The 27737-nt window shown below is 39.1% G+C and overlaps 1 protein-coding gene across 2 annotated transcripts in view; it reads right to left on the bottom strand.

The window, feature by feature from the left end:
- Positions 1-703: 703 nt before the first annotated feature.
- The window catches only part of LOC126199292 (zinc finger protein 91-like), a 44719-nt gene continuing 17685 nt past the window's right edge, over positions 704-27737 (bottom strand). Inside the window, exons 5-7 of one of the 2 annotated variants that reach the window (XM_049936118.1) lie at positions 27074-27454; positions 14545-14669; positions 704-2483 (exon numbers count right to left, since the gene is read on the bottom strand). In XM_049936118.1, the coding sequence (XP_049792075.1) occupies positions 986-2483; positions 14545-14669; positions 27074-27454 (2004 nt within the window). In that variant the 3' untranslated portion in view covers positions 704-985. The remainder of the gene's footprint in view (positions 2484-14544; positions 14670-27073; positions 27455-27737) is intronic. The other variant, XM_049936127.1, reaches the window with a different exon arrangement.

Genomic DNA, 27737 nt, shown 5'->3' with positions numbered 1-27737 from the left:
ATTTGCAGCCCACAGCTGATACAAGGGCTCTGAATTGTAGCACATAACATGGTAGTGTGTAAAGTAACTGCTGGTGCATGAGGAACAGCATATTTGACCGATTTCAAATTTGAAAATTTTTTCCACACACAAAGCATCCTCTCCTTAGGCATGACAATAGCAAACCACCAAATCACACACAAGTGCCAGATGCATTGGGTTCACTGTTATCAATTGTTCTCCGTACAGTTCTGACTTGACTCCATCAGATTTTCATCCATTTCGAGGACTTCACTTCGATAGTGATGAAGTGGTGCAAGCAGAGACGAGGTTTGGCTCTGTCAACGAAGTATAACATTCTACAGTGGCAGAATTAAGAAACTTGTCTCTCGTTGGGAGAAATGTGTTCAGTCAGGCTGACTATGCTGAGAAATAAATAAGGAGACATAAAGAATACAGATGTACAATGTTAATAACATTCATTTTACTTGAAATACTTTAAACAGTTCCCACATAAATTTGGAGGCATTACATTTCTGCAGATCTACATATAATGAGTGTCTAAAAATTGATTCCAGTTATCCCCAATAATTAACAAACATCATGATACTGACAGTTCAGAAACACTGCTGACAAATTCATGAATAAACAAGACACATGTATCCGAAAAGAATACTGAACAAATGATGTATACAAAATTGTTTTGCTTTGGCGAAACAATCTCACAGTTCTTATGTGTGTCAAAATTTACATTACTTTACTGAGTTGTGATGGTAGAAATAAGTCATACTATGAACCTCAAGATTTCATTACAAAATATATTATACACAAGTAACACATAGAAAAGATAATTACAATAAAATTTACAGTTCTATTACAGGCAAAATGGGTTTGGCTTCTGAACTGAAGCAGGCAAATTAATACAATGGATGTCTAACTCTGTCGTACAATTTTACGGTACAATCCTGTATTGATCTTGAGAGACAAAGTTTCCTTCAAATTCTTATCAAATGACATATTCACAAGCAACATTACTGTCATTTATCAAAGGTGTGGAATCTGCATGGCTTTCAATAACAATATCTGATGAACCGAATTCACCAAAGATAATTGTATTATCTGAGGAAGAACCTGGTTCCTCCATTTTACTATCAGCAACTTCTTCTAGTAGGTCATTACCCTCTTTTCTTCCTTTTACATCAGGTTTGTGATTACATAATTTACATTCATCTGTGTGTTTTGCTACATGATTTTTCAAAGCTTCTCTGCGTCTAAATTCTTTGGAACAAAATGTACATCGAAATGGCCAGTCATCTGAATGTGTAATGATATGCTGCTTCAGTCTTGTTACAGAGTTAAAACATTTATCACATACATTGCATTTAAAAGATTTGTTTTCAGTATGTACACGCTCATGTACAACTAATGATCGCTTGAACAAAAATTTTTCACCACAGTAATTGCAAGCAAATGGTTTCTCATCAGAGTGTATTCTTAAATGACTGTCAAGAGCCCACTGATGTGCAAATGGTCTCTTACAAGTACCACAAACAAATTTTTTCTCCATAGAATGTTTTGATGCATGATTTCTGTAAGCCAATTCGGTAGTAAATATTTTATTACACGACGAACAGTGATAGAGTTCAGTACTGTTATTTGATGCCTCACTGTCAACAAATGTAACAATCTCATGCACAGTAGAATGGTCAACAAAAGTTGAGTCATATTCAACTTGACATATTTGATGCTCATACTGTAAGCTGTCTTCTTTAATGGAATTAACAGCTTCCACAATTTCAGGTTCCTGAAACATTTGTCCTCTTCTGTCAATGGCACCAGATAAAGGAGTGATAATATTTAATAATGGAGCTTCAACCTCTGTTAAAGGATGAAATTTCTGTTCAGCTTCATCTCTATTATTAGTTAAGCCAGAAGACTCCACAAACTTAACTTTAGAGTCTGTTGCAACACTGAGCCTTTCATCTGAGAATTCATAGATTGTAGTTTCACCTCCAGTTTCGGGCAGTGATTGTTCATCTTTGCTTGTGTTTAAAACTTCACTGCCTAATACAGTTTCAATGGAAGTCTCTGACTCAATTTTCACTTGTGCAGGTGATTCTTCTGTTTTTGTGGTTTCAGGTGTAATACAAACATTGGTGTCTCTGTTTTCAGGTATACAAGGCACAGTATTCAGATCTTTATCATCAGGTATCTCACTTGAGTTAGGTCCCATCTTGATATGAGATCTCCGATGTGAAAGCATTAGCTGGTATGTTGGCAATGACTCAAAACATATTTTGCAAGTATATCTTTTTCTGTGAATTGCGATGTGCTGCTTCAAACTATTTTGTTGCCCAAAGAGTTTGCTACACATCTGACACTTGAAATGCAAACGACTATGAACTACTGCTCTGTGTGAACGTAGCCTGTTCAAGTTCATAAACAGCAGGTTGCACCCATCACACCTGATGCTGTTACTTGTCCATTCTCGTTTCTGCAAACTACTGAAAGCAAAGGTAAATATTAAAAAATGCATTAAGAAAATAAAATCTCCAGTGTATTGAAATTATAAAAATGTGTTCACAAAATCAATATTAATAATAAAATACACAGAATCAAACTTCTGATTGTACCTGTTATAAGATCAAACAATAAATTTAAACTTCATTATTTATCAATAATAAGATACAGCTAATGAAGTAAATAATAACAAAACATATAATGCAAAAGGTTGCTACTAAGAAGTGGGAGGAGGGCCTTTAATTACACTTTGCTAAACATTAAGGGAAACAGCAATGGTAGACCACAGTGCTTGATTTGGATGTTCATATTGTGCATCTACATCCATTCTGCAAACCACTCTGAAGTGCATGGCTTCCCATTGCACCATATAACTGGTTTTCTCCCCATCTCATTAGGGTAAGGAATGTATGAAAAAGACTGCTTAAATGTTGATGTGCTGCTGTAATTAGTTGATCTTGTCTACACAGTCAATGTGAGTACATTATGTAGGGGACTGTAGTATTTTCCTTCGCCCATACTGGATCTTTAAGCAAAATACAATTTCATAAGATGGATTATGTCTTTTCTTCAAGTTCTTCAGCATTTCAGTTATGCATCCTGCAAGTCATACAAACTCGTCACTATTCATGTTGGCCTTTTTATATTTTCAATATCCTTCATTTGATCTATCTGATACGAGTCCCAACCACGTCAGCAATATTCTACGATGGTTAATATGAGAGCTTTTTACGAAATGTGTTATTACATATCCAACTGGAAGAGTGATGCGTAATCCTACATTGACCTTTCTGATAAAGGACGCTCATGAACAAATGAAATGGTACAATTATTTAATAAACAGTTGAGCACAACCTCAAGGGATGGCACACATCGTTCAGGTGGGATGGTAATCATAACAACTTCATGAAAGGAAATACCAGCTCCATGTATCATTATCCTAGATCAGAGTAAGCTTGGCTCTGGAGCTAGAGCTGCACTGAAACATTGAAATAAGACTGGAGAAAGCAAATGAATTTTTTGGAATGTGTTCAAGGTTATGTTTATTTGGAGATTCTGGGTTAAGCAGTTATTGTAATGTTCTCATAAAAATAAATAAATAAATAAAGTTTAATATGAGAAGTTAATTGTATGGTAATTCAAGAATGTACGGCACACAGATAGGATAAGAGTAGTATTTATTTACACAATAGTATATTGTGCTAAATTACAGACTTCGAGCTTCTACTGTACAATCAGAAGACAAAAGTTCAAGCTTTTTAGTACCTACAGTGTATTTTAGACACGGAATACTGCCTTTTTTTGCCTTACATGAAATGCGCAACTTTGCGCTTCCGAACGTTTGAAATAAGTTGTCAACCTCTGTGCCACTTTCAAAACTTGCCAAGATATGCCTATACAGGGTGGTCCATTGATAGTGACCGGGCAAACTATCTCACGAAATAAGCATCAAACGAAAAAACTACAAAGAACGAAACTCGTCTAGCTTTAAGGGGGAAAGCAGATGGCGCTATGGTTGGCCCACTAGATGGCACTGCTATAGGTCAAACAGATATCAACTGCGTTTTTTTAAATAGGAACCCCCTTTTTATTACATATTCATGTAGTACGTAAAGAAATATGAATGTTTTAGTTGGACCACTTTTTTCGCTTTGTGATAGATGGTGTTGTAATAGTCACAAATGTAACCACAACCTGCAGCAAATGATGATGCCCAAGTAGGTGTTTTAGCTGCTGTCGCGGCTAATCCGCACATCAGTAGCAGACAAATTGCGCGAGAATCCGGAGTCTCAAAAATGTCGGTGTTGAGAATGCTACATCAACATCGACTGCACCCGTACCATATTTCTATGCACCAGGAATTGCATGGCAACGACTTTGAACATCACGTACAGTTCTGCCACTGGGCACAAGAGAAATTACGGGATGATGACAGATTTTCTGCACGTGTTCTATTTAGTGACGAAGCGTCATTCACCAACAGCGGTAACATAGACCGGCATAATATGCACTATTGGGCAACAGAAAGTCCACCATGGCTGCGACAAGTGGAACATCAGCGAGCTTGGCGGGTTAATGTATGGTGTGGCGGTATGGGAGGAAGGATAATTGGCCTCTATTTTATCGATGGCAATCTAAATGGTGCAATTTAAGCTGATTTCCTATGTAATTTTCTACTGATGTTACTACAAGATGTTTCACTGCATGACAGAATGACAATGTACTTCCAACATGATGGATGTCCGGCACATAGCTCGTGTGCGGTTGAAGTGGTATTGAAAAGCATATTTCACGTCAGGTGGATTGGTCGTCGAAGCACTATACCATGGCCCGCATTTTCACGGGATCTGATATCCCTGGATTTCTTTCTGTGGGGAAAGTTTAAGGATATTTGCAATCGTGATCCATCGACAATGCCTGACAACATGCATCAGCCCATTGTCAATGTATGTGCAAACATTACGGAAGGCGAGCTACTCACTGTTGAGAGGAATGTCGTTACATGTATTGCCAAATTTATTGAGGTTGACGGACATTATTTTGAGCATTTATTGCATTAATGTGGTATTTACAGGTAATCACGCTGTAACAGCATGTGTTCTTAGAAATGATAAGTTCACAAAGGTACATGTATCACATTGGAACAACCGAAATAAAATGTTCAAACTTACCTACGTTCTGTATTTTAATTTAAAAAACCTACCTGTTACCAACTGTTCGTCTAAAATTGTGAGCCATATGTTTGTGACTATTACAGCGCCACCTATCACAAGGCGAAAAAAGTGGTCCAACCAAAACATTCATATTTCTTTACGTACTATACGAATATGTAATAAAAAATGGGGGTTCCTATTTAAAAAGAAAAATGCAGTTGATATCAGTTTGACCTATGGCAGCACCATCTGGTTTCCCCCTTCAAGCTAGACAAGCTTCGTTCTTTGTAGTTTTTTCGTTTGACGCTTATTTCGTGAGATATTTGGCCCAGTCATGATCAATAGACCACCCTGTATATTTGTTAAACTTTTTCAGATACTACTTTATCGTACAGAATAGATTGTTCTGCAGAAGTAGATTGTTACTATTATTGCTGTCAGCCGAGTCATGACTATATAGCAATGCACATGTTTTGTATTGTTTGCATGCCCCAAAATTTCGAAATCGATGATGGTTGGCTTGGAGATAAAAATACCTCATTATAACAAGTTTGTTTGTGTGGCCATCCTCTGCAGCAAGCACATAAATGTTTGTTTTGTAAATAAAAACTGTCTTTTCTTGCTGCACCATAATTTATTTCTCCCATGTGCAGTTCGCCTTTTTTTACTCAATGGCATCTTCCCACTGAAGATGGATAAAAAAGGCATCTGAGAGAAATAAATTCCAGTGCAACAAGAAAATGCAATTTTTATTTACAAAACAAATACCTCATTATTTTGTTGTAAAGACCATACCATAGAAGGATGATGACGATGATACTGGACGATAGTTTTGGGGATCACCTGTTGGTTGGTTTGGGGAAGGAGACCAGACTGCGTGGTCATCGGTCTCATCGGATTAGGGAAGGATGGGGAAGGAAGTCGGCCGTGCCCTTTCAGAGGAACCATCCCGGCATTTGCCTGGACTGATTTAGGGAAATCACGGAAAACCTAAATCAGGATGGTCGGACGCGGGATTGAACCGTCGTCCTCCCGAATGCGAGTCCAGTGTCTAACCACTGCGCCACCTCGCTCGGTGGGTCACCTGTGTTACCCTTCTTGTAAGCTGGTAGTACCTGTACTTTCTCTGAACTACAGGGCACAATTTTGTGGTCAGAGGATCTACGGTATATTTTGGTTGAAAAATGGGTTGAATAGGTTGCAAATTCTATATAGGGAATCTGAAAGGGGTTCCATTGGACTACAGAACCTTGTTCAATTTTAGGCAAATTCAACTGACACTAATACCTGTATCACACTTGCTTGCAAAAGAATTAAACTGAGCATCAGTCAGAAGGTACAGGACTTTGGCGTCACCAACAGCCTTTACCTACGACCCGAATTTCTTTGGAATAATGTAGCTATGTAAGGCTTCATCCATTAACCTTATGACATTATGTAACAATCTCTAGCCCTATAGCATCATTCTGTACAAATCATGCAGTAGTCAGTGTTTCTATGGAAGTTTCTTTCCATAAGGTAACAAACTTGATGGGTCATTTTAAAGGTAATGGGAATCACAAAGAGTGATACCTGTTGATGGCCCATGATCAGCATGTGAAATGGCCATGTCGCTGCCAAGTGCCAAGATGCTTAAGCACTCAGGACTTTGCCGAAACAGCTGTCAATCTTTGTTAATTGTCAGCAATATTTACATATCCTGCCAAACTCTGGTGGGCTACAGTATCATGGGTAGGGTTGTCTGCAGCCCTGACACTCAGTTTGTTGGGGCATTGGTGTTCTAGTCAAAGTTAAAGAATTTTGGGACTAATTGGTCTTGTGGCATACAGAATTATTTCTGCACCCAGTCCATGTTACACACAGTTTGGCTAAACAGCCAACAATGTGGACCACAGAAACCCAACTGCTTTATGGTAAAATTTAAAATTAAAAACTGTACTGCAGGAAAGAGGAAGAATTATTTTAAAAATAAAGAAAAGATATTAAAGAAATTGTTGAAAACATGCTCACATTCTGATGACGGATACGAAAAGTAGTAAACGCCAGAAAATCTCATTGTTAGATGTAGAAGTAACTTCGGGTGTGCCCATAGGAAGTACAGGGTGACAGAAAAACCGGAACATTTCCGCAATCCAGTAAAACTAGAAGTTATGAAGGAAAGAAATTGCATTCATAGTAATTGAAATCTGCAACTTTGCCATTTACGAAACACTGATGTCATTTATCATTTATTTAAAAATTACGTCCTTTAGTTGGCTTCATCCTATACGAATACATTCGTGAAATCTGCTGATGAGATTCCTCATTGACCGCTGCAACATCTCTGCTGGGATACTGCGAATTGCATCCCAAATTCTCTGTTTAAACTCATCCAGGGTTCTTGGTCGAGACATGTAGACTTTGCTCTTGAGGTAGCCCACAAGAAAGAGGGGGAGAGGGGGGGTGGGGGGGTGGGGGTGGGGGGGAATCACAAACGAAAAAATCTGATGATCTAAGGGGCCAGGGAATGTTACCAAATCATGAGATCACACAGTTGCCAAACAATTCTCGTACATACGCCATTGATTGCCGTGCAGTATGTGTTGTCGCTCCGTCCTGTTGAAACAAGGATTTTTGAGCGTTTGGAAAGTTGTTCAATGCAGGTGTAACGAAAGTTCGTAACATCTCCATGTAACAATCGGCACTGACAGTTATTATGTTTCCCCGTTCATTTGCGAAAAAATATGGTCCGATTATCCCATGTGATGAAACACCACACCATACTGTCACTTTACTAGCATGTAAAGGGCACTCATGATCATCATTAGGATGTGTGTTTGCCCAGTAACGGCAGTTCTGTTTATTCACATAAGCTGTGAGATGAAAATGTGCATCATCTGACATCCACAACTTGTTTAGAAATTCATAATCATTGTTTATTTTGTTATCATTTGTTGACAGAATCCCAATCATAACTGGTAATTTTGTCCTTCAATTGTTGCACCATCTGTAGTTTGTACAGATGAAATTTCAAATTACGATGAAGAATTTTGTGGGCACCCTCCCAGGACATTCCAACCACTGCTGCTTGCTAACGAATTGAACGCCATGAGCTCCGTAAGACAGACTCGCATACAACATCAATGTTTGCTGGAGAACACGCACTTCTTGGTCATCCTGTTAGTTTCTTCTTGAAAGGAGATTCAGCCTCTTCCAAGTTATTAATAATAGAACATTTTATCACACGTTTCGATGGAACGACGTCATGAGGTCCTAAATTATAGAAACGTTGAAACTCTCTCTGCGCCCCTATCAATCTATCATTGTTTATGGCTAACGCATGCTGTTGTCCGTTTCACTGATCCATGATTACCGAAATGGCGCACTATTTACTCGCAAATTGCCACCTGCCCATGGCTGCCACTACTCATTTCAAACATTCCCGTTACTCTGTGTCACCCTGTATATTGGGACTCTTGCTGTTCATATTGTATATTAATGATCTTTCAGACAATATTAATAGTAAAATCAGGCTTTTTTCAGATGATGCAGTTCTCTGTAATTCAGTACTATCTGAAAGAAGCTGCATAAATATTCAGTCATTCCTTGTTGCAGAGATTGGCAACTTGTGCCAAATGTTCAGAAATTTAAATTTTGCACTTCACAAAACAAAAAGAGTCACTGCTGGAGTGGGCCAACTCTCACAAATATCTGGGTGTAACATTTTGTAGGTATATGAAATGGAATGAGTAAAGCAGGTGGTAGACTTCAGTTTATTGATAGAATACTGGGTAAGTGCAATCAGTCTACAAAGGAGATTGCTTACAAATCACTTGTGCGACCAGTTCTAGAATATTGTTCAAGTGTGTGGGACCCTTACCAGATAGGACTAACAGGGGATATTGAACATACACAGAGTAGGACAGCATGAATACTCATAGGTTTGTTTAATTAGTGGGGGAGAGTCACAGAGATACTGAAGGAAATGAACTGGAAGACTCCAAGACAGAGGTAAACTATCCCGAGAAAGTCTATTAAAGTTTCAAAAACCAGTTTACAGCATTACTCTGGCAATATACTACAACCCCCTATACATCACTCATTTAGGTATCTTGAAGATAAGATGAGAATAATTACTGGAGGAAAAGAAGCATTCAAACAGTCATTCTTCCCGCACTCCATATGTGAATGGAACAGGAAGAAACCCTAATAACTGGTGCAATGGGACGTACCCTCTGCCACGCATCTCATGACGGTTGGTATAATATAGATGTATATCTCACGACAAACTGGTAATGGAGGTTTTTAATGCTAAAGTAGGATGAAAATTAAAAGATGATTCTTTAGTTGTAAACTTTGGTCATAATACCAGAACTGAAAGAGCTTGTATGTTGGCAGAACACTCTTCCACAAGAAAAGAAACACAAAATGGACTTGGAAAGGGCAAATGGAACAAAAAAATGAGACTGATATTTCATCAAATAACAAATTAGAAATTATACTCGAAGTGATGGCCTTAATCACTTTTGAATTTTAAGGGTTGTAAGCTCTTCCGGTTTAGGGCAAAGATATACATCAAGAACAGTGCCGCTTTTACATTCCCGGAATTAACATTTTCCCGCTGTTTACGACATTTTTTATTGGTCCCATCAAATTTCCTATGTCCACAATGTTAATTTGCACCTGCTTTTGCGTCATAATTTTCCCGCAATTTATGCATTATGAAAAAATGTTTGTGGAGAAAAAATGATGCTGGCATGATGTTTACAAATATTGCGTTGTTAAGTTTCTTGACACCAGGGGACTACTCAGTGGATTTGAACTGGTACAGGTGTAGAAGTTGGAACAATTCATGCCATATCTCCTGTCACTGCCAAGCTCCACTTTGCGTGGTGGCTGATGGGAGTAATTAGGTTCATTCGAATGAAGATATCCTAACCGACCACAACCACTCCCAAGCTGTCTCTACTGCGCAAACGCAGTTTCGTGATTGTTGTGATCATGACACCTTTGTTGAACCATATTTAAGCACGTTTCAGCATATCGCCTCTTGGAGCGCTAGTTGACACTGCCATTCACTTTGTGTTGGTCAAATGTTTTTAGTTTAAACACAGCACCAGTTATGTATTTTATTCATGCTGAGCAAAACATGTTTTGAGAATTTATTCTCGTTGTCAAGTGCAGTATTTACATATGTATTTTTTGTGATGTTACACAAACAGATGATGTGAATGACTGTGTGTGTGTGTGTGTGTGTGTGTGTGTGTGTGTGTGTGTGTGTGTGTGTGTGGTTTTCTACATAACTGAGGAGGCACAGTACCTGATAACCTCAAAAAGACGACTACAGTGCAAGCGACGCAGAACAACACATATTCAAACGCTACACAAAAATACTTATGTACACACTTCCACTTAACAACGAGAAAAATTTCTCTGAACGCATCATGTTGAGCATGAAAAAATACGTAACTAGTGCAGTATTTCATTTTATAATGAATGACAGCTGCAGGTTTTCAAAAACATTGAACACTGATTATGACATGAAATTGAGTCAAATGTTCCTACTTCCCAGAGAGTTATCAGTTCCAGTTACATCAACAGTTTTTATTAGATAATAAACAAGTCCCTGACAAGTCTTTTGATGTTTTATGCACATATATCATACATAAAGTGCAAGGGGGTATCCTGTGCCTAGCTTTTACAGTTTGAAACATTATTTCCCACATTTTACACCATTTTTCTGAAGTCCCTTGAAAAGTGTAACAGTGGGGTTTCACTGTAAAGTTAGAAAGAAAAATACTCATCAAGCAGGATGTGAGGAATTTAGACCATGAGAAATTATTTAAGAATAAAGAAGTGTACCAGACTGAATCAAGCGCAAAGGTCACCGCCTTAGAAACTGAATATTATACAGAGAGACAAAAGCAATCATTATTTAACAGATGTACTTGTGCCAACATGCAAATATGAAGAATGCAAAGGAAAGGAAATGTAATAAGGCTTGTATAAAACAGAAGCAAATTATACAATATGCTGAATTAAACAAAACTATTTAGAAATGTGGCAGCAGATATGAGAAGATACACTGTAAATTGATAAGAAACTGCTGAAAAATAGTAACAATGTGAAGAAAACATGACAGGACAGGATAGAACAGAACAGAACTTGCACTGTGAAGACATTTCATCAGTTTAGATGCACAGTAATTAACAACAGACAAAAACTGTTCAAGCATTCCATGATTTTTAAATTTTTTTATAGTTAAATAAAGGACTAGTTAATAACATAAATAATTACATTCTGGAAGTAACATCAGATCTGGTGTATAAAGCCATTTAAAGTTCAAAGGAAGGTAAAGTGTTGGAAACAATTATTAATGTTGGAGGAAATGTAATACTAACACTTCTGACAAATTTTTTTTGAATATTTAGAGAAGATGACATTTTGCCAAAATTTTGACAATGTTGTACGATTCTACTTCTCAAGGGCAGTGGGGTGGGGGGAGGAGGGGGGGGGGGGAGAGGATGATTAACACCAACATCAAAGGGGGAATATTACATTTTGAGAAGACAAAGGATCACGCTGGTGTCAAGAAGTGGATGTAGTACATAGAAACAAGAGAATGAAACAGGACAATACAACGAAATCTACACTGTTAGTATACAGAAGAAACTATAAGTCTGTGTTACAGCCTCCATTGGACTTTACCAGGGTAGTGGGAAATTTAGAATTTATGAGTCAGTCATGGAGAAATGATACATCCAGAACTGCTCTCAGTAGCTCTAGAGGTAGTTTTCAGATCCTGAAACTGGGAAAATGAAGAAAAACAGCAGTTAATGGACTATATCTAAATAATCTTCATTTGGTTGAGAACACAGTTCTGTCTGACTACTGCAAATTCATTCACGCAATCACAAAGTGTAATGAAGGAGAGCCTTCAGGAATGTGGAACAAGTAATGTCATTCATTAACAGACAGAGGCATTTATTAAAGGATACTTCTGTTAAATATATTAACAACCAATAACACATTACGCTAATCTACTCATACTGACAATTATGAGATTTACTTGACATACAGGGTGATTCCATGATGTTACAAATGTTCAAGGGTGACAGATTCTGGTACATTTATCAATCTGAGATGATAGATCCTGCTGCAGAAACGACAGAATCTAAATAGCAAAAATCTGAGTATCAATGATTGGACTCTGAACCCTACTCTCTTGAACGTGAAACCACATTTAGAGAGTATATCTTTAAAACGATTATTTTTATCTCAGAATTGCGGATATACAGATACAAAGGGAGCATAAACCGTTAACTATAATTATTTAAGAAGTCATAAAAAAGTATGTAATCTGTGAGTAAGGGTAAAAACACTGGAAATATTACAGAGCATGCACCTCACTGTGGTTTGCATAGTATATATATAAACAGAGGGAAACATTCCACGTGGAAAAAATATAGTGTTTGTTTGTGTGTCTATCGACCTGCCAGCGCTTTTGTTTGGTAAGTCTCATCATCTTTCTTTCAGATGATGAGACTTACCAAACAAAAGCGCTGGCAGGTCGATAGACACACAAACAAACACAAATATACACACAAAATTCAAGCTTTCGCAACAAGCTGTTGCCTCATCAGGAAAGAGGGAAGGAGAGGGAAAGACGAAAGGATGTGGGTTTTAAGGGAGAAGGTAAGGAGTCATTCCAATCCCGGGAGTGGAAAGACTTACCTTAGGGGGAAAAAAGGACAGGTATACACTCGCACACACAAATATCCATCCACACAAGCAGACATATTTTTTGTGTGTATATTTGTGTTTGTTTGTGTGTCTATCGACCTGCCAGCGCTTTTGTTTGGTAAGTCTCATCATCTTTCTTTTAGATATATTTTTCCCACGTGGAATGTTTCCCTCTGTTATATATATATATATATATATATATATATATATATATATAGTTATAATAGAGGGAAACATTCCACGTAGGAAAAATATATCTAAAAACAAAGATGATGAGACTTACCAAATGAAAGTGCTGGCAGGTCGACAGACACACAAACGAACACAAACATACACACAAACTTTAAATATGTCTGCTTGTGTCTGTATATGTGTGCGTGTGTGTGTGCGCGCGCGAGTGTATACCTGTCCTTTTTCCCCCTAAGGTAAGTCTTTCCGCTCCCGGGATTGGAATGACTCCTTACCCTCTCCCTTAAAACCCACATCCTTTCGTCCTTCCCTCTTTCCTGATGAGGCAACAGTTTGTTCCGAAAGCTTGAATTTTGTGTGTATGTTTGTGTTCGTTTGTGTGTCTGTCGACCTACCAGCACTTTCATTTGGTAAGTCACATCATCTTTATATATATATATATATATATATATATATATATATATATATATATATATATATTACCCTTACTCACAGATTACATACTTTTTTATGACTTCTTAAATAATTATAGTTAACGGTTTATGCTCCCTTTGTATCTGTATATCTGCAATTCTGAGATAAAAATAATCGTTTTAAAGATATACTCTCTCTCTCTCTCTCTCTCTCTCTCTAGATGATGTGACTTACCGAACGAAAGCGCTGGCAGGTCGATAGACACACAAACACACACACAAAATTCAAGCTTTCGCAACAAACTGTTGCCTCATCAGGCAAGAGGGAAGGAGAGGGAAAGACGAAAGGATGTGGGTTTTAAGGGAGAGTGTAAGGAGTCATTCCAATCCCGGGAGAGGAAAGACTTACATTAGGGGGAAAAAAGGACGGGTATACACTCGCACGCACACACACATCCATCCACACATACACAGACACAAGCAGACATATTTAAAGACCATATTTTATACAGACACAAGCAGACATATTTGGTCTTTAAATATGCCTGCTTGTGTCTGTATATGTGTGGATGGATATGTGTGTGTGTGCGCGCGAGTGTATACCCGTCCTTTTTTCCCCCTAAGGTAAGTCTTTCCGCTCCCGGGATTGGAATGACTCCTTACCCTCTCCCTTAAAACCCACATCCTTTCGTCTTTCCCTCTCCTTCCCTCTTTCCTGATGAGGCAACAGTTTGTTGCGAAAGCTTGAATTTTGTGTGTCTATCGACGTGCCAGCGCTTTCGTTTGGTAAGTCACATCATCTTATATATGATGTGACTTACCAAACGAAAGCGCTGGCATGTCGATAGACACACAAACAAACACAAACATACACACAAAATTCAAGCTTTCGCAACAAACTGTTGCCTCATATATATATATATATATATATATATATATATATATATATATATATATATATATATATATATATATATATATATATATATATATATGAAAAAAATACTGAACCACAATAAACTAGTTTATGGCTAAAAGGATGCTGTGAAACTATATTAATGCCTTACCGATTCCAAAAAAATACATCTTTTGCATCCAGCCTCTGTCCTTTAGATGGAGAAACTGCAAGTGATGAGCTATATACCTTTTTTAACTTCATCAACGCAACTTCAAATTTTGATTTCTTGTATTTCTGAAACAAAAAGACCATAGTTATATTATGTATATATAAAAATTATATGAGGTATTTGGTAACAATTTAAATGTAACTGAATAAGGTATAGTTTGAATTAATATATCTTCCACTGTAGTGACAAGTGAGTTACAGCCTAAACAATGGCTATCCAAAAGTCGAGTAGTAAGAATACTGAGTAAAATAAATAACTGCACACCTTGCAAAAACCTATTTACAAATTTTAACATTCTTACAGAAACTTTAAGGTACCCTTACTCTTCAATGTTAATTATGGGTAATAATAAAACTCAATTTGAAATGAAATGGGATTACAAAATTGTGATACAAAAACAAGAATAATTTTGATTTTCTTGCCGATAGTGCAGAGATTTTGTTATATTCTGATGCAAGTAACTTTAAGAAGCTGCTTTGAGGTACAAGGCAATAAATAAGCAAACACTGAATTTAACAGAAATAAAAAGCACAAAGTACTCAGGCTGAAGATGGATGAATGCATAAAGGAAGAGACAAGGAGAGGGGGCCAAAACAGAGTGATCTTATTCCTAAATAGGAGACAGACAATATCTGAAGAAGTGGAAAATGGAGAAAGTTTATGATGTTGGCACAATGTAGTAGAATACTTATCTCACAGAGGAAGCTATCTTCCCACTTCGAGTGTACAGCACTTGTTTTTCCATGTTATGTTGTGTGGATGGTGATTCATGAACTAAGATAATATTAAGAAGTTGTGTAAGTTAGCTGCAGCAGTTTCAAATGCATGGCTTACAGTACGAATATGTAAGAGACACCCAAGGAATCTTTGAATGAGACCAGATGTTCTCACAAATTTCTGTTGGGTAAATTCTGAGAAGCTGTGTTCAAGAAAGACTCTGATCATTCTGCTGACACCAATGTAGATCTTGCACAAAGATCATGAGAACAAGATTAGAGAAATTTGGGTGTGTATATGGATATACAGATAAGTCATTTATTCAATATGTGAATGGCGGAAGATAGAATTCCTATATATTATATAAAGCACAGTCTTCCATGCACAATACAGTCTCTCACAAAGTATGTATGTAGATCTGATTACAAATATGGATTTATATCTGTTACTACAGAAAGACCAAATCTGCATCTGCACACATTGGCATCTGCATTGTAATACTTCTGAAATGTTTGAAATTGTGGAGGTGCTTATTGGCACATATTTTTGGAACAATTAAACACTTCACATTTCTATTACTTTACTCATCTTGAGCCTAGCAGTGACATGGCTGCAATGACATGCACAGTAGTGCGTGGTACGAGTTGGTTGGTTGGTTTAAAAGATAGGGGAAGGGAGCAAACTACAAGGTCATCGGTCCCTTGTTCCTAATAAAACAATGCCACAGGTGTGAGAATAAAACAGACGAGACATATAACACAAAACGGAAAGAAAGGAAAAACCACAAGAATGAAGGAAAGGCAGCAAACACTGAAAGGAACAAAAGAAGACAAGAAAAAACAGATGCAAGAAACAGTTAGAAGAGAGTAAAATAAGGTAGCAGATTACAGTGGCTGGCCAACCACGAAAATAAAAAGGAAAAGCCAACCACTGTGCAACACATTAAAACCTCCACCTAAAAGCACTAAGGTGGAGGACACAGAGGGACAAAGGACACATGCTGAAACTCTGATCGAATGATAAAACCCACCCTCATGGATGAAATGTAAAACCAAATCAGCCAATGAGGCGTTATCTGCTAAAATCAATGATAAAAAGTCCGGCAACCAAAGATGAAGTCACACGGCAGCCAAAAAAGGACAGAAGAAGAATATGGGCAACTGTCAACCGGGTGCCGCATCGATACTTCACGGCGTAGGCGGTAGCCGAGAGTTGCCCAGGAACGGTCAATGCAGAACCAGCAGAGAACCATGGAGTCCCTGCGAGAGGCCCTCATCGACGACTTCCACACATTCGTGTCCCCTTAATGGCTCTTAGTTTGTTGTCCGCACTGTTATTTTGCCATTCCGTCTCCCAAAGCTGAAAAACCTTGCGGTGTATAATGAACGCAGGTCAGTTGCAGGGATGCCCATCTCCAGAAGTGGTTTCCGTGTAGCCTGTTTGGCCAGCCTGTCAGCAAGTTCATTCCTGCGATTCCGACGTGACCAGGGGTCCAGACGAACACCACTGAACGAATGAACTGTTCCAGGGCATAGATGGACTCCTGGATGGACGCTACCAAAGTATGACGAGGGTAGCAATGATCTATAGTTTCAGGCTGCTCAAGGGCATGAATGGAGATACTGAAGTGAATGAGAAATTGCCACCAGCTCTGCAGTGAATACAATGCAGCCATCGGGTAAGGAATGTTGTTCAATATGGCCGCCATCATCATAGGCAAAGCTTACGTGACCATCAGCCATCGAGCCATTGGTGTAAACCACTTCACAGGCCCGGAACACGTCAAGAATCGAGAGGAAGTGACATCAGAGAGCCACAGGGTTAACAGATTCCTTAGGGCCACATGACAGTTCCAGACGAAGCTGCGGCCAAGGTGTACACCATGGAGGCATACGTGAACGGACCGCAAGTAGAGGTAGTAAAAGAAAGGACTCCAGTTCAGAAAGAAGGGACCGAAAGCGAACCGCAATCGTTAGCCCAGACCTGGGCCGCCAATGCGGGAGATGGACTGCCGCAGGCGGGAAAAGGAGACGGTAATTCAGATGCTCAGGAGAACTACGAATGCATGCAGCGTAACTGGTGAGCAGTTGTGTACGTCTGATCTGCAATGGAGGGACCTCAGCCTCCACCAGTAAACTCTGGTGACTGGACTCATCTTAAAAGCTCCTGTTGCTAGTCTAATACTGGGTCGAGTAAATGCAACGCTGAGGTTGCTGCTCAACCATAAACCACACTCCCATAGTCAATTCGGGATTGGACAAGGGCTCTGTAGAGCCCCAGCAGCATAGAGCAATCTGCACCCCAACTGGTGTTGCTCAGGCAATGGAGGTCATTTGAGGTGCTGCCAGTGCTTCTGCTTAGCTGACGAAAGAGAGGAAGTCAAGTCAAACGAGCATCGAAAACCAGTCCTAAGAATCTATATGTCTCCACTAGAGTGAGTGAATCATCATGAAGGTAAAGCTCTAGGTCTAGATGAATGGTATAACGCCGACAGAAGTGCATGACATGACTTTGTGGCTGAAAACTAGAGGCCATGTGCTAAAGCCAATGACCGCAGCTTATGGATGGCTCCCTGTAGGCGACGCTCAGCAACACCAGTACTGGAGCACAAGTACAAAATGCAGAAGCCGTCTGCATACAGAGAAGGTGAGATGGAGGGCCCGACAGCTGCTGCTAGACCGTTAGTGGCCACTAAAAATAGAGAGAGACTCAATACAGAGCCCCGCGGGGCTCCATTCTCCTGAATATGGATGGAACTGTGGAAGGCACCAACTAGGACACGAAAAGTACGAAGCAACAGGAAGTTTTGGATATAAATCGGGAGTGGGCCTCGGTGACCACATTCTTACAATCTGGCAAGGATATGATGTTGCCAGGTCATGTCATATGCTATACATAAGTCAAAAATACAGCAACCACGTTTTGCCATCTGGAAAAGGCTGTTCGGATGGCAGACTCGAGGGACACAAGTTTATCTGTGGTAGAGAAGACCCTGGCGAAACCGCTCTGACATGAAGCCAGTAGGTCACATGACTCCGGGACCCAACCCAACCGCCGACATACCATATGTTCCAGCAGCTTACAAAGAACGTTGGTGAGGCTGATGGCCCAATAGCTACTGTATTTACTCGAATCTAAGCTGCACCTGAAAAATGAGACTCAAAATAAAGGGAAAAAATATTTCCCGAATCTAAGCCGCACCTGAAATTTGAGACTCGAAATTCAAGGGAGAGAAAAGTTTTAGGCCGCACCTCCAAATGGAAACAAAGTTGGTCCATTGTAATATGAGACACAATTTAGGTCGAATGAAAGACGATACAGCTACAGTAGTTTGGTTCGAGTTGTAAGCTTAGCAGTTAAGCTTTACCAGGTAGCCATTGCTATGCGTCAGGCGCTCCGTCCGTATTTATATGGGTACCCTTCCTTTTTCACGTGCTTCGTCTGGATTGAATCGATTGCTTATTTTGCTTTGATCTGATAAGTGCCGTTTTCTTTGTTATAGGTGTTTACGTCACTCTAAGCTGAAAATGCATTACTGTACTGTGTCAAGCACTGTTTGTCGCATTCTGATAATGAGCGTTTACGACCTGTCGCCGCTCGCGGCATGACTTGCTTTTGTGCGCGCTACCGCCGGTTTGTTTTAGCGAAACAATGGCAAGAGACTGCTACTTGTTGTTACTTACACTGCTGCTTTCTTTGATAATGATCAACAAGAACCAAATAATAGACTGTGTATGATAGAACATGTTCTGTACGAGAGTTAGGCGCAAATTTTTCTCTGTTTGAAAATCTTTGCGGCCGCTTCTTTAGTATACCAAATTCTGCACAGAAATTAGTCATCTTACATTTAAAATCTAGTCAGTTGCCGTGCTTCATTTCTGACTATATCACTATTAGGCATAAGAATAATACGAATATAAACATGACACGATACGTATATTCTTCCGCGTTTGCTGTTGTCTCACTCTAGTTTCGTAGTTTATTAGGCAGACAGGATTTAAATGAGATAGCAGCAAACACGAAAGAATACATGGTAAAATGTTTATATTCATATTATTCTTATGGTGAAAAGAATACTGCATGTGATTCACATTTCATCAGGTTCCTATTAGCAACCATCTCTTCTCACAGGTAGGAAAAAAATCTGAACGTAGAGTTGGCCATATTGACAAACATTCCCAACAGTCTTGCCAGTCGGATTTTCGTAGTACATTGAAATTCTGCTACATTCGAAGATGAACAATACGGAATTTGTATTTACTTCTTTGGATAATGTATGAAAATTCAGTGGTCGAAACTCGGTGCGAAGAAAAAAAAAAAAGCTCGTCTTCTACCTTTTTTAAAATTTATTTACTAATACAGAGGTTTTGGCGCCAGTATTTATCTTTGTGCCCACAAAGCATGCTTGTGTAGCGCTACATATATTCAACGGCAGAAGTTAGTTGTGGCGGCACCTACCAACATTTTTCAGAACTTCCGCTTGCTTTGCACTCGATTCTAAGCCACAGGCGGTTTTTTGGATTACAAAAACCGGAAAAGAAGTGCGGCTTAGATTCGAGTAAATACGGTATCCACATCAAGTGGGCTTTTACCGGGTTTGAGCACTGGAATGATGGTGCTCTTCCGCCATTGCAATAGAAAGACGCCATCGCACCATATCTGGTTGAAGATGACAATGAGATGTCACTTGTAGTCAGATGACAGATGTTTATCTGGCTGTCGATCCAATCAGGCCCAGGAGTTGTGTCGGGGCAATGTGCAAGGGCACTGAGGAGCTCCCACTCTGTAAATGGGGCATTGCAGGATTCACTGTGGCGTTACTGAATGAGAGGACACGCCCTTCCAGCCGCCATCTGAGAGTGCGAAAGGCTGGGGGGTAATTCTTGAATGCAGAGGCTCAAGCAATGTGCACAGCAATTGCAGTTGCGTCGGTAGATAACACACGATTTATGGTAACGCTGGGAACACCTGTTGGGGTCTGGTACCCGAAAACACGCTTTATCTTTGCCCAGACTTGGGAAGGTTACATGTGGCACTCAATGGTCAAGACTTATCTCTCCCAAAGTAGGTGGGGTGCAGGAGCAACAGGGAGGGAAATGTCCCCCACCATCAAGGGGGCAGGTGTAGTCTTCTGGCTTTGAGATTTGACTGGGGTTGAAGGAGCTGAAGGTGCCAGAACTGTTGTAGCAGCGGCGTAAGATGATGCCATACGCACAGGATGTAGGCGTTTAAATTTTCTCTTAGCCTCAGTGTAGGTCAGCCGATCCAGGGTCTTTTACTCCACGATTTTCCATTGTGTCTGGAGAATCCTGTAGTCTGGAGAGGGAGGCGAATGGTGCTCTCCGCAGTTGACACAGATGGGAGGCGGGGCACATGGAGTATTAGGATGTGATGGGCATCCACAATCGCGACATGTGACGCTGGAAGTACAGCGGGAAGACATATGGCCGAACTTCCAGCACTTAAAGCACCGCATCAGGGGAGGGATATAGGGCTTAACATCACAGCAGTAGCCCATCATCTTGACCTTCTAGGGCATTGTATCTCCCTCAAAAGCCAAGATGAAGGCACCGGTGGCAACCTGATTATCCCTCCGTTCCTGGCGGACACGTCGGACAAAATGTACACATCACCACTCTAAATTGGCGCGCAGCTCATCATCAGACAGCAATGAAAGGTCTCTGTGAAAAATGATACCCTGGACCACATTTAAGCTCTTATGGGGTGTGATGGTTACAGAAACGTCCCCCAGCTTGTCACAAGCGAGTAATGCTTGTGACTGGGCAGAGGATGTTGTTTTGATCAAGACTGACCCAGATCTTATTTTGGACAAGCCCTCCACCTCCCCAAACTTGTCCTCTAAATGCTCAACAAAAAACTGAGGCTTCATCTGCATGAAGACTCCCCATCAGCTCTAGAAAATACAAGGTACTGGGGCGAATAACATCCGCTGCCATCCTTAGCCTGACGTTCCTCCCATGGTGTGGCCAGGGAGGGAAACGATTTGGGGTCGTACTTCTATGCACTGAATTGAGCTTGTGAACACTTAAGAGACTACTGGTGTTTCACCACCAGCAAGAGATGATGGACTACGCTTCATCGTGTGTCATCTGCCCTGATGCCACCCACTCTGACCAGTGGCCCTCCCCACTGGCACCACCCAGCCACAGCAAAGGCCTCCTGGCAGGATGGCCATTGCTGGGAGTCCCGAAGCCCCTTGGAATACGTGGGGAGTTAAGCGCAGGCAAAGCAGAGCAATCCCTGTGTGGTCATGGAGCTACAACCAACTGGGTACATGGCGGCCCCACCACAACAGACTGGCTCCCGTGCTGGATATGAGGTGTAAAGAAGTCCACGGTCATCCTCGACGCAGAAAGCGACACTGCATAGTGCATGGTGGAAAATGCACCCAGTAAAGGTGTCCTCACCCAAGGGATGGAGAATGGACGGGAATGCAATGCGACGACGAGAAAGTGGGCCAAAGATCTCAATGCACGATGGACACAATGCACCACGTAAGGCACCGTTCCCCAATTGGCTCGCTCTTCGGGAAAATTTTGAAAAATTGATGTCAAACCCTACAGGGGACCATCACATAAAGGCTGAAATGTGTGAAACTCTTTTTAGTCACCTCTTATGACAGGCAGGAATACCTCAGGCCTATTCTTACCAGTGGACCCAAATAGGCTTTTAGTGAGATCTGAAGATGGTAAACACCATCACCAAAACCAGTGATCAACAATAAAGGTTGTTTGCAAGCAAAGTTCACACTCTCTCAAGTAACTTCACATTTCATTAATGTGGAGTGAAAACAACAATCTTACATTCCAGACGTTGTGTTTCAAATACATACTATACTCAAAAGATATTAACACAAGTTTCAGAGAATGTATGCACACCAGAATGACAATAGTTTCTAACTAATCTTCCAAAAATATGTAAAAAAAACGATTTCCATATTGTAAAAAGTACCAAACCAAAAGCTTAAGGAGGCTACAGAAAACATATTACTCAAATTTATTATGCTTCAAAAATTTGTAGTTATTTTTTTGTCCTTCAACATCTGACACGATTATTATTTGAAGAAAAACTAATATATGATAGTGTTTTATAAGATATACTCATTACACAAGACAAACAGTTATTCTTGCAAACTCATACATTCATTTATTTATTTTAAATCTGGATAATTTGCCTGAGAAATGTTTTTATATATCACCACTAGAAAACAGAAATAATAATCATCTCTCAAACGTTATGGAGAAAGGCTACACTATCTGATCCAAAGTATCCAGAGACCACTATGTAATGCGGAAATGGTCTCGAGACATTACAAGAAGTGGGAACAGCCAGTACAAAAGTTGGAGGGGAGTACTGTGTTTTTCGTAAAGATGCTGTGACGGAACAATGCGTGTCATGAGATCTCAGTGTCTTCCGTCGTAGACCAGTCACTGCATGGCACCAAATCCATTGGAGACATTTTGACTCTACTAAAGCTGCCCAAGTCGAATGTTGGTGAGGTGAGCGAAGTGGAAACCCAAAAGAACAACCCTAGTTAAATGAAGACCCAATAGAACTCATGTACTGATAGACAGTGGCTGTCAAGGATTGACCAAGGTGGCTGTAATAATAATAATAATAATAATAATAATAATAATATTCTGCCAGTCATAAAAGGCGACGAAAAGAACAAACCGCTAATAGGGCTAACACCCCTTTTAGTGTGATGAGTTGGTTCAGGACAGAACTAAAGAAGCCTTGGACAAGCGCCGTCATGGTCGGGGACGACGCTTGAACCCTATGCCCTCCCACAATGGTAACAACACTGCTAGCCAATTGGAAACTGATTTAAATCCAAATAGAGGTGTTTTGCAGGATATGCTTCCTGCTACCACCCTAGAAGGAAAACAAAGACAGAGGATGAGATGGTCAGATGAAGTTAATTGACACCTCATGTTCTGTTATTACCAAGCAACAAACCTAGGAACCAACACAACTGGATACAGATCACAAGTATACACAACATTTATTAGCAGATACCCAGAATTAAAAATTTTAACAGAACAACGACTAGCTGATCATATCCGTGTAATAATCAAAAATAACAGGATACCCCAGTCAGAATTAGAAAACATCAAACAACAAGTACAACAAATACTGGAACAAAATAATGTGCAATCAGAAGAAGAAGAAAATACAGTAATGGACTCAAACATCCCAGAGCAAACAAACAAAGAACAACACGCATCAATTAAACAATCAGAGGAAAACGAAATCTTAAGACAGCCACCAGAACAAGTACAAATAGAACACGAAGTGACACACGTTAGATATAGAAGAAAAATTTCAGCTGTCATATATAGAATACAAAGACACAAATACAGACATTAGACCATTCTTGCATAGACCGCCAAATAACCCACAAGTCGAAACAACAATAAAAACTATCAACACAATCATACACAATAAAATAAATGAAAACACAACTATGGAAGAGTTACAACTACTGGTTTATATAGGAGCACTCACTACACTAAATATACACACTAGGCAGCGATCAGAACCAACCAACACACAGAAGAAACCCACAAAACCAGCATGGCAACACAGGCTACAGATCAGAATAGAAAAACTGAGAAAGGACATCGGACAGCTAACACAATTTAGAAGAAATGAAATGTCAGAAAAAAACTAAAAACGTTAGGTAAAATCTCTCAACAAGAAGCGATAGAGCAATTAGATGAAAAGAAGCAGAAATTACAAGCATTGGCCAAACGACTTAGAAGATACAAAAAAAAGTGAAAATAGAAGGAAACAAAACCAAACATTCAACACAAACCAAAAGAAATTTTACCAGACAATAGCTAACACACACATTAAAATAGACAATCCACCAAACATAACAGAAATGGAACACTTCTGGAGCAACATATTGTCAAACCCGGTACAACATAACAGGCATGCACGGTGGATACAAGCAGAAAAAGGCACATACAAGTTGATACCACAAATGCCTGAAGTAAAAATTTTGCAACATGAAGTCACCCAAGCGATTAATTCTACTCACAATTGGAAAGCCCCTGGAAAAGATAAAATAGCAAATTTCTGGCTAAAGAAGTTCACCTCAACACATTCACATCTAACTAAATTATTTAACAGTTACATTGCAGACCCATACACATTCCCTGATACACTTACACATGGAATAACTTATCTGAAACCTAAAGATCAAGCAGACACACCAAACCCAGCTAAATATCGCCCCATAACATGCCTACCAACAATATACAAAATATTAACTTCAGTCATTACACAGAAATTATTGACACATACAACACAGAACAAAATTATAAATGAAGAACAAAAAGGCTGTTGCAAAGGAGCACGAGGATGTAAAGAGCAACTGATAGTAGATGCAGAGGTGACATATCAAGCTAAAACTAAACAAAGGTCGCTACACTACGCCTACATTGATTACCAAAAAGGTTTTGATAGTGTACCCCACTCATGGTTACTACAAATATTGGAAATATACAAAGTAGATCCTAAATTGATACAGTTCCTAAACATAGTAATGAAAAATTGGAAAACCACACTTAATATCCAAATAAATTCAAATATCATCACATCACAGCCAATACAGATTAAGCGTGGAATATACCAAGGAGACTCCTTAAGTCCTTTCTGGTTCTGCCTTGCTCTGAACCCACTATCCAACATGCTAAATAATACAAATTATGGATACAATATTACTGGAACATACCCACACAAAATCACACATTTGCTATACATGGATGATCTAAAACTACTCGCAGCAACAAATCAACAACTCAACCAATTACTAAAGATAACAGAAGTATTCAACAATGATATAAATATGGCTTTTGGAACAGACAAATGTAAGAAAAATAGCATAGTCAAGGGAAAACACACTAAACAAGAAGATTACATAATGGATAACCACAGCGACTGCATAGAAGCAATGGAAAAAACAGATGCCTATAAATATCTAGGATACAGACAAAAAATAGGAATAGATAATACAAATATTAAAGAAGAACTAAAAGAAAAATATAGACAAAGAGTAACAAAAATACGGAAAACAGAATTGACAGCAAGAAACAAGAGAAAAGCTATAAATACTTATGCTATACCAATATTGACCTATTCATTTGCAGTAGTGAAATGGAGTAACACAGACCTAGAAGCACTCAATACACTTACATGATCACAATGCCACAAATATAGAATACATCACATACATTCAGCAACAGAAAAATTCACATTAAGCAGAAAGGAAGGAGGAAGGGGATTTATCGGGGAGGGGGGGGGGGGGGGGGGGGGGAAGCAAACCTACATTATGGACAAGTAGACAATTTCACTCATATAAATACATTGGCTACACCACTGCAATTTCATAACCACTTCTACAACCCTTTAGATCACATAACATCAACAGATACGAAGAAAGTAAATTGGAAAAAGAAAACACTACATGGCAAGCACCCGTATCATCTAACACAGCCACACATCGATCAAGACGCATCCAACACATGGCTAAGAAAAGGCAATATATACAGTGAGACGGAAGGATTCATGATTTCAATACAGGATCAAACAATAAACAACAGATATTACAGCAAGCATATTATTTAAGATCCCAATGCCACAACAGATAAATGCAGACTTTGCAAACAACAAACAGAAACAGTAGATCACATAACAAGCGGATGTACAATACTAGCAAATACAGAATACCCCAGAAGACATGACAATGTAGCAAATATAATACATCAACAGCTTGCCTTAAAACATAAACTTATAAAACAACACGTTCCCACATACAAGTATGCACCACAAAATGTACTGGAGAATGATGAATACAAATTATACTGGAACAGAACCATTATAACAGATAAAACAACACCACATAACAAACCCGACATCATACTCACCAATAAAAAGAAGAAATTAACATAACTAATCGAAATATCCATACCCAATACAACAAATATACAGAAGAAAACAGGAGAAAAAATTGAAAAATACATCCAACTGGCTGAGGAAGTCACGGACATGTGGCATCAGGATAAAGTTGACATTATACCAATTATACTATCAACTACAGGAGTCATACCACACAATATCCACCAGTACATCAATGCAATACAGCTACATCCAAACTTATATATACAACTACAGAAATCCGTAATTATTGATACATGTTCAATTACCCGAAAGTTCCTAAATGCAATATAACATATACCGTACAGTTAAAAGGAAGTCACGCTTGATCAAGGTCCGCGTCACTTTCCATTTTTGACCAGACATAACGTTTGAGAAAAGTAAGAAATAATAATAATAATAACAGTTTTCCAAACAATCTTTCAGGAATGTTGAAAGACTTATAATGAAGTCCTAACCTGAATGACGTGGAACACCTTTGGTATAAGTTAGAACATCAACTTCACTCCAGATTCCAGAGTTCAACATCAACATCGGTATTTTCTCTCCTTTTGGCTCTTTAAAAATGAGCTGCCATTCCTTCACAAACATTCAAAAACCTCATTGTAAGTGTCCCCAACAGAGTTCAAACTGCCATAAAGGTGAAGGGTGGACACACCCCATAATTGATGTCCACTAGTAAGTGTCTACATACTCTTGATCAGATAGTGTAAATGCAAGCAAATTTCAACAACTGTTTCAGCTTAAGAACAAATTTCCGTACGCTACCGTTTACTACCAAAATTACCTTTCTTTGAAGATTTCTCTTCTTATTTATTTTATTTTTGCCAGAGTTAATGTAGGAACACACATTGGCAATCACCAACTGTTTATTCATTTCCTGTTTTCCTTCTACAAGAAATGTACGTTCTTCATATGGAAAAGTTTCTTTCATTACATTACGTCCTCTGATATTGTCATTTTTATTATCATTCAGCATTCTGCTTGAAACAAAATTCGTCTGATTTTTGCTCACGTCAGTTCCATTTTTTAACAGACTGGACTCGCTTATATTGGGATGTACATCCACCTCTTCATTAAATCTGTCGGACAAACTACTCTCTTTCTCGATAACGGCAGTCTCAAATGGTCCAATGTGTTCTCCCAACATCAGTGAAGTGCCAGTGTTCTGTAAACATAATTTCATACGAAACTTGAGAAGATAAATTAAATCTTCAAACCATTTACATATCTGAGCAAAAAAAATTATTGTGTGATGTTTTGAAATCTTTGTGTTATGTTCTGCCACTAAACAGGACAGCAAAGCTTACCCTACTTGTAAATCAATAATTTTGTGAAAATATAAAAAAATGAAACAACTGCATATATAAATGATTTATGACACACCATTTACACTAAATCTTTATTCAAATGTCCATAGCCATAGGCTAACAGCTCATCAGTATTAACAA

The sequence above is a fragment of the Schistocerca nitens genome, chromosome 1 (genome assembly GCF_023898315.1).
Source record: "Schistocerca nitens isolate TAMUIC-IGC-003100 chromosome 1, iqSchNite1.1, whole genome shotgun sequence".
Classification (NCBI taxonomy): Eukaryota; Metazoa; Arthropoda; class Insecta; order Orthoptera; family Acrididae; genus Schistocerca; species Schistocerca nitens.
Note: the sequence above shows the minus strand (reverse complement) of the source record. Positions and strands in the feature narration are given on the sequence as shown.